General features: G+C 46.5%; 1 protein-coding gene across 1 annotated transcript in view; it reads left to right on the forward strand.

The window, feature by feature from the left end:
- Positions 1–13,153, forward strand: part of Tubgcp6 (tubulin gamma complex component 6) — a 24,361-nt gene continuing 11,208 nt past the window's right edge. The window contains exons 1-4 of the mRNA XM_059247636.1: positions 1–1,060; positions 2,143–2,306; positions 6,205–6,415; positions 12,016–12,189. Of these exons, the coding sequence (XP_059103619.1) occupies positions 320–1,060; positions 2,143–2,306; positions 6,205–6,415; positions 12,016–12,189 (1,290 nt within the window). The 5' untranslated portion in view covers positions 1–319. The remainder of the gene's footprint in view (positions 1,061–2,142; positions 2,307–6,204; positions 6,416–12,015; positions 12,190–13,153) is intronic.

Here is a 13,153-nt window from a genome sequence, read left to right on the forward strand (position 1 = left end):
ATGACGCCATAGCGGCGGGAGTCCCAGTTCAGCCGACTTGGGCTGACGGGCCAGCCATGGGACGCGCGCGTTCGGTTGGCAAACTTGTCACGGTCCGTAAGACCCGAGGACGAGCGCCGGGTGGCGGCTGAAGGACGCGGCGTGTGGCCTCTTGCACCGAGAAACCCGAGGCGCCGATGCCTAGTTCCCAGATGGGAAGCGTCGGGCGGTCGGCCCTTCGGCCCTGGCCCACCTGCGGTCGCTCTGGTTTTTGAGAGCGTGAAGTGCCTCGCGGGTGCAAAGTTTCCCACTCGGGGGTCCAGGCCTGAGAAGAGTGGATATGGCCAGTATCACCCAGCTCTTCGATGACCTCTGCGAGGCTCTCCTACCTGCTGCCCAGGCTCGCCCGGGCCAGCGCAGCGTGAATAGGAAGAGGGCAAAGCTGAGCCTTAAGCGGGTAGCCTACAATGCTCTTTTCGCAAATCTTTTCCAAGAGGAGACTCATCAGCGCCAGCCCGACTCGTCGAAGCTCCCAGTGAAAAACAAGGTCCTCATGCTGTCCTTTGATTTGAGGGTGGGCGGCTTGGGGCCAGAGGCCGACCGTTTGGAGGAGCTTGTGGAGAAGCTGGAAGCAACCCCTGGCTGTCCTCTTGTGGAGGTGGAGTCAGTGCTGGACCTCTTGGTTCAGCTGGCAGGGAGCGGCCCTCCTCAAGTGCTGCGGAGAAAACGGGATTACTTCTTTAACAACAAGCACGCAGGCAGAAACGTACCCTACAGCGGCTACGATTGCTATGACCTGAGTGTGTTTGAAATGGACGTTCGGTCACTTATCTCTGGAGAGGAGTATTTGTGTCATAACATGGTCCAGGAAGCAGTTCAAGTGATGGAGGCTGCCCCAGGCACTGGCCTGCCCACTGTTGGGCTCTTCTCAATTGGTGACTCTTGTGGTGACAGGTTTGAGAGAGACACCCGGGTCTCACTCTTTGGTGCCCTTGTGCACAGCCGCACATATGACATGGATGTGCGTCTGGATCTGCCCCCTGTGCCGGACAGCGCAGACATTTCTGGACTGGCCATTAAGGTAGTATTTCTTTCCCTTCAACATCCCTAGAGGTTTGGAAAGTGCCCTCTTTTACCATGGTAGTGCTGGAAAGCTCGTGCCCAGAGCACCAGGTAACGGGTAATACTTGTTATGAAGCAGAGGTGTTGGAGAGGACCTGCTGGCATGCTCTTGCACAGGGATGTGCTTGCTGTTCACCTGCATCGAAAAACAGCACACAACTGTTCGTCTTTTACCTCAAGGGCTTGTTGTTAAGTCACTTCTCTAGTGCTGTTCATTTAAATTCAGATTAATTAAAAAGGAAATACATTCTGTTCTTCAGTCGCAGAGGCCACATTTCAAATACGCCTGGTGTGCATGCTTTTTGGTGTACTTTCCCAACTGTAACATGGGTGTTTTCCTGCCAGCCACTGAGTAGATTGTCATTGTCTCTTGTGTTTTATTACTTTGTAAATTCTACTAAGAGGACGAACTATTACTACTCAGTTTTTTTAATTATGAAATACTTAGGCTGTTTACAAGTTTAAATGATGCTACAGTGTACATACGTTTTTCTAGAATTAGTATAGTTTTCTTTTTCTGCTGAGTGCTGCTGAGGGGATGAGGTGAGTTTCAGTTTGAAACATATACAGGGTTTCAGTATAGTTCAGGCTGGCCTCAAACTCATGGAGATCTACTTGCCTCAACCTACAGAGTGCTGGAATTTCCATATTACTTTATGTTGTTTTCCCTAAAATGAGGCCATGTATTATGTGAAATTAAAAATTAACACTTGTACTCTAGGTAAATCTTTCTGTGCAGCCCAGTCTAGTTCCAAACTCATAATCCTGCTTCAGCCTCAGGAGTGCTGGGATTACAGGCATGCACCACCACACCTGACTAGAAATTGATAGTGGATTAATTTAATTCTTTCCGTGATTTCATTGTGATGGGGTGTATTGTGTAGTACGTAGGAACTTGAGAAAAAAATAAAATATTTTGCTAGGTCTGTCCGTCTAGGGAATAAATGGATGTGGAGAAAGTTTCTGGAATGTTATATCCCACTTAGATGAATGCATACACAAAGAAATAAATAGTGAATTACTTTTCCCTGTGGTCTCCAGGTCCCACAGTTTGTGGATCAGTGGGAAGATGAAGGGTTCCAATCAGCTTCCAATTTAACTCCTGACTCCCAGTCTGAACCAAGCATGACCCCGGACTTGGACCTGTGGGAAGCTGTGCTCACATATGAAGCCAGCAAGCGGAGGTGCTGGGAGCGCATTGGATGGTATGTGACCCTTTCCTTGCCTTTAAATGCTCTGCGCTTTTGCCCCTTATCAACAGTGTAGCTAGAGTTTTCCTGCCTGGCCCACAGTCAGGGCAAATCTCTTTCACCTGCCAGTCCCACAGCCTCTCAGACCCGACCAAGTAAACACAGAGACTTATGTTGCTTTCAAACTGTATGGCCGTGGCAGGCTTCTTGCTAACTGTTCCTATAGCTTAAATTAATCCATTTCCATTAATCTATACCTTGCCACATGGCTCGTGGCTTACCGGCATCTTCCCATGCTGTTTGTCATCGTGGCGGCTGGCAGTGTCTCTCTGACTCAGCCTTCCACTTCCCAGCTTTATTCTCCTCCTTGCCCCGCCTATACTTCCTGCCTAGCCAACGGCCAATCAGTGTTTTATTGATTAATCAGCAACACATTTGCCATACATCCCACAGCACAACAGCTTACTTTGGAACCCCAGGCAGTTGTTTATAGAAACATCAGTGTTGAGATTAAGAGGCTGACGTTTCAGGTCAGCGAGGGTACAATATTGTCTGAATCCTATGAGGTGAGAGACGTGGAGGAGAAAGGAACATTCCCACCTCTCCACCTCAGTGGAGTTAGCTCTGCAAGTTAACTGCAGATCATAGTTATGCAGTCTGTCTTTCCACCAGGACTGCTAGACAGATGTCCCAGGGCAGCTGGTAGGCTGTGTGGCCAGTGCCTGGGAGATGCTCCAAGACACTTATTACATGAGTAGAAGCCATGGGTTTGGTGCCTTCTGCTGGCAGAAGCATCAGCCATAACAGCCTTTCCCTGAGTGCTTCATTGCCTGAGACTGGGCCACATACTCTGCGTATATCTGGGTCTAGGGGTCCCTGCCTTCAGTTCCTTTCATGGTCTGAATTGGTACCCTTTGGGAACACCCAGAATGAGAACTGAGGACATGTACTTCACAGACATTTGTTCATGGATTCCTCTTCACACTCCTTTTGCTACAGTTGGGAAGCATTGAAGTAAAAAGTCAGGGCTGGAGGAGCCTTGTGTCATCTGGTGGAGCCTCTGGGTCCCTACAGGGTCTCTGAGAGGAACACATGATTGGGGGAGTGATAAAACCTTTTTGTGTGTAGGGCACTGCTCTGTGTGAGGAACTTTCATAATTTTTTTTTCATAATTTTCCATTTGGATCCCTCAAAGGGATGGCCAGCTCCCTGCTCTGTAACTTAAATGGTGTTGGTAGTTGTCTTGCCTTTGAAGGGCTTCTCAGTCTTCTAACTTCACTCTAGGGTTTTGGTCCTGTCTTGTTTGTATAAAGCAAATGTTCCCCCTTTCTACACAAACCCTTTACATGTTGAGAAAATGACCTTCTGGCCTACTGCTTTCTTTGTAAATGTTTATTAGTGTTATTTCATCTGTTAGCTTTTCTGGGTCACTGTTTGGGAGTCACTTAGCAGCTTATTTATTATCCATTGTCAACATACTTCATCCTTTTGGTTTTCTCGGAAGCACAGGATTGGCCATAGAGCTCCAGCACAAAGTAGCACTCTAGCAATGTTTCCAGCAAGGAGTACTGTTTTCCCAAAGTGGTGTTGTTTGAGACAGGGTTTTGCTGTGTTGCTCAAGCTAGCCTCAAATTCCTGAGCTCAAGGATTCTTCTTACTTCAGCTTCTCAGGTAGCTGGTATTATACATGTGCATCTCTGTCCCTGTCATGTAAGGAACTAAGGAACTTTAATGTAGGGTCTTAAGATGAAGAGCACTACCAGTAACTGGGAGAGAATGAGAATACAGATTTGATCATTCATAGGCTCTAGGGTTTATGTGGCATACCTGGAGATTATTTATATAGAAATCAGGAAATGGGGCTAGAGAGTTGGCTCAGTGGCTAAGCGTACTAGCTGCTTCCAAGGGACTCAAGGGACCCAGATTCGATTCCCACCACCCACATGACAGCCAACAGCTATCTGTAGCATCTGTTAGAAGGGGATCTAATGCCCTCTTCTGGCCTCTGAGGGTATGAGGCATGCGTGTGGTACACAGATACACAGTCAAACACTCATGCATATAAAATAAAAATAAATCTTAAAAAAAATCAAGAAACTTATAGAGGTGAGAAATAATGGAATAATGCCTTTGTTGAGTCTAAAGCATTATTTAAACAGATTTTCCATGGGCAGTTTGTGTGGGACAAAGTCTCACTATGTAGCTCAGGGTGGCCTTGAACTAACTCACTCTCTCTCTCTCTCTCTCTCTCTCTCTCACACACTCACACACACACACACACACACACACACACACACACACACAGAGCAAAATAAATCTTGAAAAACAAACAACCCCATGCAGACTGTGCACTGTGGAGGACATGTAGTATGCTAGAAGGGTATGCAGTATATGCACAGCTGAGGTATACACGGTTGCAGTACACGGAGGGGTATGCAGTATATGCACAGCTGAGGTATACAGTGTTGCAGTACGCTGAGGGGTATGCAGTATATGCAGCTTGCAGAACCCAGCTAGGTAGCTTGTGCTTGCTTGTTTTCTCTCTCTCTCTCTCTCTCTCTCTCTCTCTCTCTCTCTCTCTGATAGGGATCTTTAATGTAACCTAAGCTAGCTATAAACTCAAACCTTTCTACTTTAGTCTCTTGAGCAGTTCCCTTAATTTTTTATTTGATAAGGATTTATGGAGTAGTTTCTGACATTCCTAAGAGACATAATCTCACAGCAGATTTTTTTTTTTTAAAGATTTATTTATTTATTTATTAGGTATACAGTGTTCTGCCTGCATGCCAGGAGAGGGCGCCAGATCTCATTACAGATGGCTGTGAGCCACCATGTGGTTGCTGGGAATTGAACTCAGGACCTCTGGAAGAACAGCCAGTGCTCTTAACCGCTGAGCCATCTCTCCAGCCCAGATGTTTTGTTTTTAATTAAGTTTTTACACTAGTGCTTTTTAAAATTTAGGGGCTCATGTACTTCAGATTGGCCTTGAACTTACAATGTAGCTGAAATTGGCTTTGAACTCTTGATCTTTCTGTCTCAGTCTCCCAAATTCTGGGGTTACAGGCGTGAACCACCATGCCTGACATTGCTGCACCTCTTTTTTATTTATGTATTAAAAAATTGGGGTGGTGGTGCTGGAGACATGGCTCAGCAGTTAAGGACACCTGCTGTTCTTCCAGAAGACTTGGGTTCAGTTCCTAGCACCCACCCACAACTGTCTATAACTTTTTTTTAATTTTAATTTTAATTTTTCTTGTTTTTTTTTTGAGACAGGGTTTCTCTGTGTAGCCCTAGCTGTCTTGGAACTCACGTTCTTCCTGCCTCTGCCTCCTGAGTGCTGGGATTAAAGGCATGCGCCACCTGTCTGTAACTTTAATTCCAGGGGATCTGATGCCCTCTTCTGACCTCTGCAGGCACTGCATGCAGGTGGTATACAGACATGTAGGCAAAACACCCGTTACATAAAATTAATAAAATAATAGTGCTGGAGAGTTGGCTCAGCAGTTAAGAGAACTTCTTGTTCTTGCAGAAGACCTGGGTTCCATTCCTAGCACCCACATGGTGGTTCACAGCCATCTGTAATTCCAATTCTGGGGAATCTATCACCCTCCTCTGGCCTCAGCATATACCAGACATGCATGTGGTACACAGACATAAGTAAGTGCAAAGCAAAACACCCATACACACCCACAAAATAAAATAATACAATACACATATGCCACACATACACAACACACAAGACTGGTATACTCTGTGTGAGTCATGCCCTGTCCTTGTCCATCCATGACTGGGTGCTGCTTCTGGGATGTCAAGACATTTGCCTGAGAAACTATTGCACCCTGGGGAAAGCACACCTTGTAGAAGGTATATGCTGTTCCATCTGTTCATCCCCTCTCTTCTGTCTTCCTCACAGCCCCCCTGGTCACCGAGAGGAGCCCTACCTCACCGAGGCAGGGAGGGATGCCTTTGACAGGTTCTGCAGGCTCTGTCATGGAGAGCTACAGGCCCTCAGTGGGGGTCTACTGCAGGCCCCCAAGCCTGTGCTGGTGGAGGAAAGCGAGCTGGTGAAAGACTCGCTGAATGTTCTGCTGGGTGTGGTGTCTGCTACGTTTTCTCTTTGTCAGGTGAGTGAGAAGGGTTCGCAGCTATCATGGGACCAGCCTTGTGTCGAATAGCCTGCGCTCTCCCAGGCATGCTCAGCATGCTGAGGGGTAGGTTGAGGTCCAGTGCCATGAGTGGCAGGGAAGGCCAGCTCTATGGAATGATTAAAGATAGCCACAAGTTAAACTGGTATATAAATCAGTGTTGGAATTCTTGTCTAGCTTGTGAGAGATCCTGGGTTCAGTCCCTAATACTGTAAGACAAAACAGGCATTCTGTTTGGATTTTAAAAGTGTTGATTTAGACTCAGATGTGGTGGTGCATGCCCTTAATCTCAGCACTCGGGAGGCAGAGGCAGGTGGATCTCTGTGAGTTTAAAGCCAGCCTGGTCTACAAAGTGAGCTCCAAGACAGCTGGGGCCGTTATGTAGAGACACCCTGTCTCAAAAAAAAAAAAAAAAAGTTGACTTTTTTTTTAAAAGATTTATTTATTTATTATGTATGCAGCATTCTGTCTGCATGTATGCCTGTATGCCAAAAGAGGGCACTAGATCTCATTACAGATGGTTGTGAGCCATCATGTGGTTGTTGGGAATTGAACTCAAGACCTTTGGAAGAGCAGTTAGTGCTCTTAACCACTGAGCCATCTCTCCAGCCCAAGTGTTGACTTATTAATGTCCTTTGTTGAACAAAAGATACTTTTTTTTTCCACTTGCATCCTGGGATGGAAGAACCCAAATTTGTTCTTTGCACGTGTTCAGTTGTACAACACCATTTGTTGAGAAGGTCATTGTAGTTGAGGATGATGGCTTATTCCTGAAATCCCAGCATGTAGGAGGCAGGCAACAGCAGGAGGATAACAACTTTGAGGTCAGCCTTGGCTACATACCTTGTCTCAAAAAGAAAAGAACAGAAAAGAACTGACCAGGACTATCCTGATACCTTCCACCCCTTTAATTTTATTTGCTTGTTTATTGAGAGACAGTCTACCCAGGCTGCTTTTAACTTGTGATCCTCTGCCTCTGCCTTCTGAATACTTGGCTTTCCTCTCCTCTGTTGAGTGATCATGCCACCCTTGTTAAAAATTTGAGGTGGATGTGGTAGCACACAGCTGTGATCCCATCACCTTGGATGCAGAAAACTCTGTCTCAGACTAAAAGCAGGGCTGGAGAGATGGCAGAGTTGGTAAAGTGCTTTCCACGCAAACACGGGAACCTGAGCTTTAATCCCCAGTGAGAACCCACAATCAAATGCCGGCCGGGTGTGGTGGTGAATGTCTTAATCCAACACCTGGGGGGCTGAGGCAGGCACATCTCTGAGAGTTTGAGGTTGGCCTGGGCTGCATAGTGAGTTTCAGGCCATACAGAGTTACACAATGAGACTCTCAGAAAACCAATGACAATGATGTAGAGGGGAGAGGCAAGATGGCTCAGCAGTTAAAGGCAATTTACCAGCCGGGCATAGTTTGGCACACCTTTTGATCCCAGTAGTCAGGAGGCAGAGGCAGATCTCTGTGAGTTCAAGGCCAGGCTGATCAACATGGAAGTTCCAGGACAGCCAGGGCTACACACACACACACATACACACACACACACACACACACACACACACACACAAACCCCACTAAAACTTAAAAAAAATTAAGAGAAAAAAAGGAACTGTAAGAGTGTGTCTGTGGTTTCTGTTCTACTTCACTAACCATGCAGGAAGTTTTAATGCTCATCACTAGTCTTCCCATTGATAGGGATGAAACCAGGGCCCACATATGCTAGGAAAGTCATTGGGTACAGGATTTTCAATGCTGCAAGTTTCTTTGTTGTTGTTTTTCCTTTTTAAAGATTTATTTGTTTGCCAGGAGGTGGCGGTGCATATCTTTAATCCCAGCATGGGGTGGGGGAGCAGGGTGGGGGTGGATGAAGGGGTGGGGGTGGATGAAGGGGTGGGGGGATGGGGAGAGGCAAAGGCAGGTGGATCTCTGTGAGTTTGTGGCCAGCCTGGTCTACAGAGTGAGTTTCAAGACAGCCAGGGCACTACAGAGAAGCCCTGTCTCGAAAAATCAAAAAACCAAAACAAAACCAAAAAACAAACAAAAAGGATTTATTTATTTATTTTTTTTATGTGTGTGAGTTTCCTGCCTGCATGTGTATGTGCATGTGTGCCTGGTGCCTGTGGAGGTCAGGAGAGGGTATTGGATTCCCCTGGAACTGGACTTACAGGTGGTTATGAGCTGCCATGTGGGTACTAACCCAGGTGCTGTGCAAAACCAGTGAGTACTCTTAGCGGCTGAGCCTCTCTAGCCCTGTTATTTTTTCTTAAACTATCAAAACACATATGACACAGAATTTGCTGGGGTACCCTATTAGGAGGTTATGTTTACAGACTCAGTCTTCAACTTCTTGTAGGTAGATTTTTATTTTCTAGAGTTAGTTTTGTTACTTTATATGTTTCTAAGAAAATTTGCATTTGATCTGGGCTATCTCATTTGTTGACATGCAATTATTTTTGTTCAGTGTGTGTGTTCCTAGGGATGGAACTCAGGGCCTGGCACATGCTAGTCAGGTGCTCTACCACTGAGCTACATCCCAGCCCAGATTTGTTTCCTTTTTAATTACGTTTATTTATATGAGGGGCAGGGACAATGTGCATGTAGAGGCCAGAGGACAGCTTTTGGGAGTTGGATCTTTCTACCATATGAGTCCTGGGAATCAAACTCAGGTAGGTCAGACTTGGTGGCAAGCACCTTTACCTGCTGTCTTTTTTTTTTTTAAGTGTGTGTGTGTGTGTGTGTGTGTGTATTTTGCTTGCTTGTATGTCTGTGGACCATGTGTGTGTGTGCCTAGTACTTAAAGAGGCCAGAAGAGGGCATTAGATCTTTAGAACTGGAGTTACAGACAGTTGTGAGCTGCCAGGTGGGTGCTGGGAATTGAACCCAGGTCCTCTGGAAGAGCAGCCAATGCTCTTAACTGCTGAGCCATCTCTTCAGCCCACCTGCTGTCTTAATTAGGTTTTGTATTGCTGTGATTAAACACCATGACCAAACACAACTTGGGGAGGAAAGGGTTTATTTGACTTACACTTCAAGGTAACATAGTCTTATTACTGAGGGAAGTCAGGGCAGGAACTCAAGTAGGGCAGGAACTGAATTTTGAAGCATAAGCCATGGAGGAGTGGAGTGCTGCTTACTAGCTTGTTCTCATGTCCTGTTCAGCTTTCTTTTATTTTTTTAAGATTTATTATGTATCGTGTTCTGCCTGCATGTATGCCTACATGCCAGAAGAGGGCACCAGATGGTTGTGAGCCATCATGTGGTTGCTGGGAATTGAACTCAGGACCTCTGGAAGAGCAGCCGGTGCTCTTAACCTCTGAACCATCTCTCCAGCCCCTCAGCTTTCTTTCTTATACCACCTAGGACCACCTGCCCAGGGGTGCCATTGCCTTCAGTGACCTGGGCCCTCCCACATTAATCATCAGTCAAGAAGAAGCACCTCAGTCTTGCCAACAGCCCAATCAGATGGGAACATTTTCTCAGTTGAGGGTCCCGCTTCAAAAATTACTTTAGCCTGCCGGGCGGTGGTGGCTCACGCCTTTAATCCCAGCACTCGGGAGGCAGAGCCAGGCGGATCTCTGTGAGTTCGAGGCCAGCCTGGGCTACCAAGTGAGTTCCAGGAAAGGCGCAAAGCTACACAGAGAAACCCTGTCTCAAAAAACCAAAAAAAAAAAAAAAAAAAAAAAAAAAAAATTACTTTAGCCTGTACAAAGTTGACATAAAAACTAGTACACCTGCTGGACCACATCATTGGCCCAGATCTTTCTTACAACAATTGTTGCAGTTGTTGGGGTTTTTTTTTTGAAACAGGGTTTCTCTATGTAACAGCCCTGGCTATCCTGGAACTCTCTCTGTAGATCAGGCTGGCCTCTGCCTCCTTGGGATTAAAGGGGTGCACTTTTTTGAGATAAGAGCCTCACTGTGTAGGACAGGTTGGACTCAAACTCACCATCCACCTGCTTGCTGGGATTACAGGATGAGCACAATGCCCAGTTTATAATCTCTCTCTTTGCTAGTTTGGGAAGTTTGAACTGCGTTTCTTTCTGTAGTTTCTTTTCTTTTTTTTTTTTTTGGTTTTTCAAGACAGGGTTTCTTTGTGTAGCTTTGCGCCTTTCCTGGAACTCGCTTTGGAGACCAGGCTGGCCTCGAACTCACAGAAATCCGCCTGGCTCTGCCTCCCGAGTGCTGGGATTAAAGGCGTGTGCCACCACCGCCCGGCTCTTTCTGTAGTTTCTTAAGGTAGGCAGTCTGGTTGTTGATATTTCTTTTACAGTATAAGCATTTACTGTTATTACCTTTGTTGTGAATGCTGGTTTCATTGTACCTGGTCTGTTTTGGCTGTACTGAGCCCTCTGAAGTTATTCCCACCCTCTACAGCTTTAACAATATTGTAGAGAGTATGCCATGGCAAGACTTTGACAATTTTTTTGGACATGATCTGGGGAGCTAGTGCCTCAGATTTAGTAGCAGGCATATTCCAAGAAGATGTCCATGTGTACTTTTTCTTCATTTTTAAAATTATGTGTATATATGTGTATCTGGGTGTGGGTTTGTACACATGAATGCAGTATCCTTGGAGACCAGAAGAGGGTGTTGGGCCACTTAGAACTAGTGTTACAGGCAGGTACCAGCGGCATGGTATCACTGTTTGAATTGAATTCAGATCTTCTGGAAGAAAAGTAAGCCCTCATAACTGCTAAACAGTCTGTCAAGCCCCTATGTGTATATTTATTGCATTGTATGGAAGTGTTCTGTTTTCCCTTTTCACAGCTGGAATTTTGTTGTTGCTGCTGTTAGTTGTTTTTTGTTCTATTTCATGTGACAGGGTCTCATTCTGTAGACTTGGCTGTCCTGGAACTCACTATGTAGACTTGGCTGTCCTGGAACTCACAATGTAGAGTCTGGTTCTTTAACTTACAACGTCTGTCTGCCTCTGCCTCCCGAGTGCTGGGATTAGAGATGTGCACCACGTCTAGCTCACAGCTGGAATTTTAAACATGTTTGATTTATAACATTGTTCATTAGTTCTGCCATTCGCTTTTGTTTGTTCTGGTTTTTCTTTTTCTTTCATTTGTTTGGGTTTTGTTTTGTTTTGTTTTGTTTTTGAGACAGGGTCTCTATATATTCCGGCTGTCTGGAACTCACTCTGTAGCCCAGGCTGGCCTCACACTCAGAGAGATCTGCCTGGCTCTGCCTCTCAAGTGTTGGGATTAAATGCATGCACCACCTGGTTGTGTGTTTCTGTGTCAGTATGTGAATGTGAGTACAGGTGCCTGTGGAGACCAGAAGAGGGTATTGGATTCCCTGGAGCTGGGCTAAAAGGTGGTTATGAGCTACCTAACGTGAGTGCTGGGAACCAAACTCAGGTCCTCTGCGGGAGTAGTACATACATGTTCTTTTACTACTGAGCCATTTCTCCAGCCCCTTGGCTTACATTATGCTTTCAGAACTTTCTGTCTGTGTGTCTTGGGCTTGGGGAACTTTGGGGCATATGGCAGATGGGAACATGGGTGGAAAGAAATGGTACCACATAGGGTCTTGATGTTTGGCCTCTGTAACTCCTTCTCTCTGCTCTGTAGCCAACACAAGCCTTTGTAGTGGAGTTGGGTGTCCACGTGTCAGGTGCATCTCCCGAGAGCATCAGCAGCATCCTTTCAGAGGTGGCCGAGTATGGAACCTACTACACACGCCTGAGCCACTTCTCTCTACAGCCTGTCGTAGGCTCCTTGTGCAGCAGGGGCCTTGTGTTCCAGGTATGCCTCTGTGAGAACCATGCCACCTTCACAAAAGAATCAAGAGTTGAGAATTATGGGTCGAGAACCAGAAACCTCTTAAGCAGCTGGGTGACTTGAGACTGTTTTACTTCATCTATTATCCCAGTGGAACCATGTGTCATTTGTATTTGGGCAAAGGCATAAAGGGAGGCAGGTGTGAACATTTAGGGAATTTGAGGACAAGGACCAAGTGCTATGAGAGGTGGGTAAGCCAGGTACAAGCCACCCGCTCCACATAGGCCTCATTATCTTCTATGGTGTGTGGCAAGGTGGACCTCCTGTTCTAATGAATTGATTCTCAAAGTACCCAAGATTTTCTGTTTATTGAAAGACTTGCAGCTGGCTTGTGTTCTGGTAGAATCTTAAAGGATCTTAGCAGCTGGGGCAGGTGAGGACAGATATGCAAGTTAGCAGAGTGTTGTGCAGAAAACATGGGCAGGGGTCGGGAGTGCTGGGGGCAGGGTACAGCCTAGGAGGAGCTGGGCTACCTGGGGTCGGGAGTGCTGGGGGCAGGGTACAGCCTGGGAGGAGCTGGCCTACCCGGGGTCGGGAGTGCTGGGGGCAGGGTACAGCCTGGGAGGAGCTGGCCTACCCGGGCCCTTTCAAGCTCTGATGTGGAATAAAGTCAGCAGGCAAAGGAACTAGCCCACATCAGTTTTCAGGGGTGTATTAGGAGCTTCCAGGCAGCGGGACAATGAGTGGAACCCCTAAGAGGGCCAGAGGCTGTGGGTGTTGTAGAATTGGTCTGAAAGGGGAATCCATGGGAGGGGAGGCTGTGGTTCCTGGTTTCCTGGCATGGAGACAAGACAGGCCAAGGTAGATGGACAGGGTTTGTTGCAGGGTGACCGTGTCTCAGTGTAATACAAGGGGCAAAGCTGCATCTGTGGCAGATCCTAATCCTAACCCATGTCTTCCAGTAAAGCTCTTCCTCCTGGCTGGGCTT

This window comes from Peromyscus eremicus, chromosome 20 (genome assembly GCF_949786415.1).
Source record: "Peromyscus eremicus chromosome 20, PerEre_H2_v1, whole genome shotgun sequence".
NCBI classification, from domain to species: Eukaryota; Metazoa; Chordata; class Mammalia; order Rodentia; family Cricetidae; genus Peromyscus; species Peromyscus eremicus.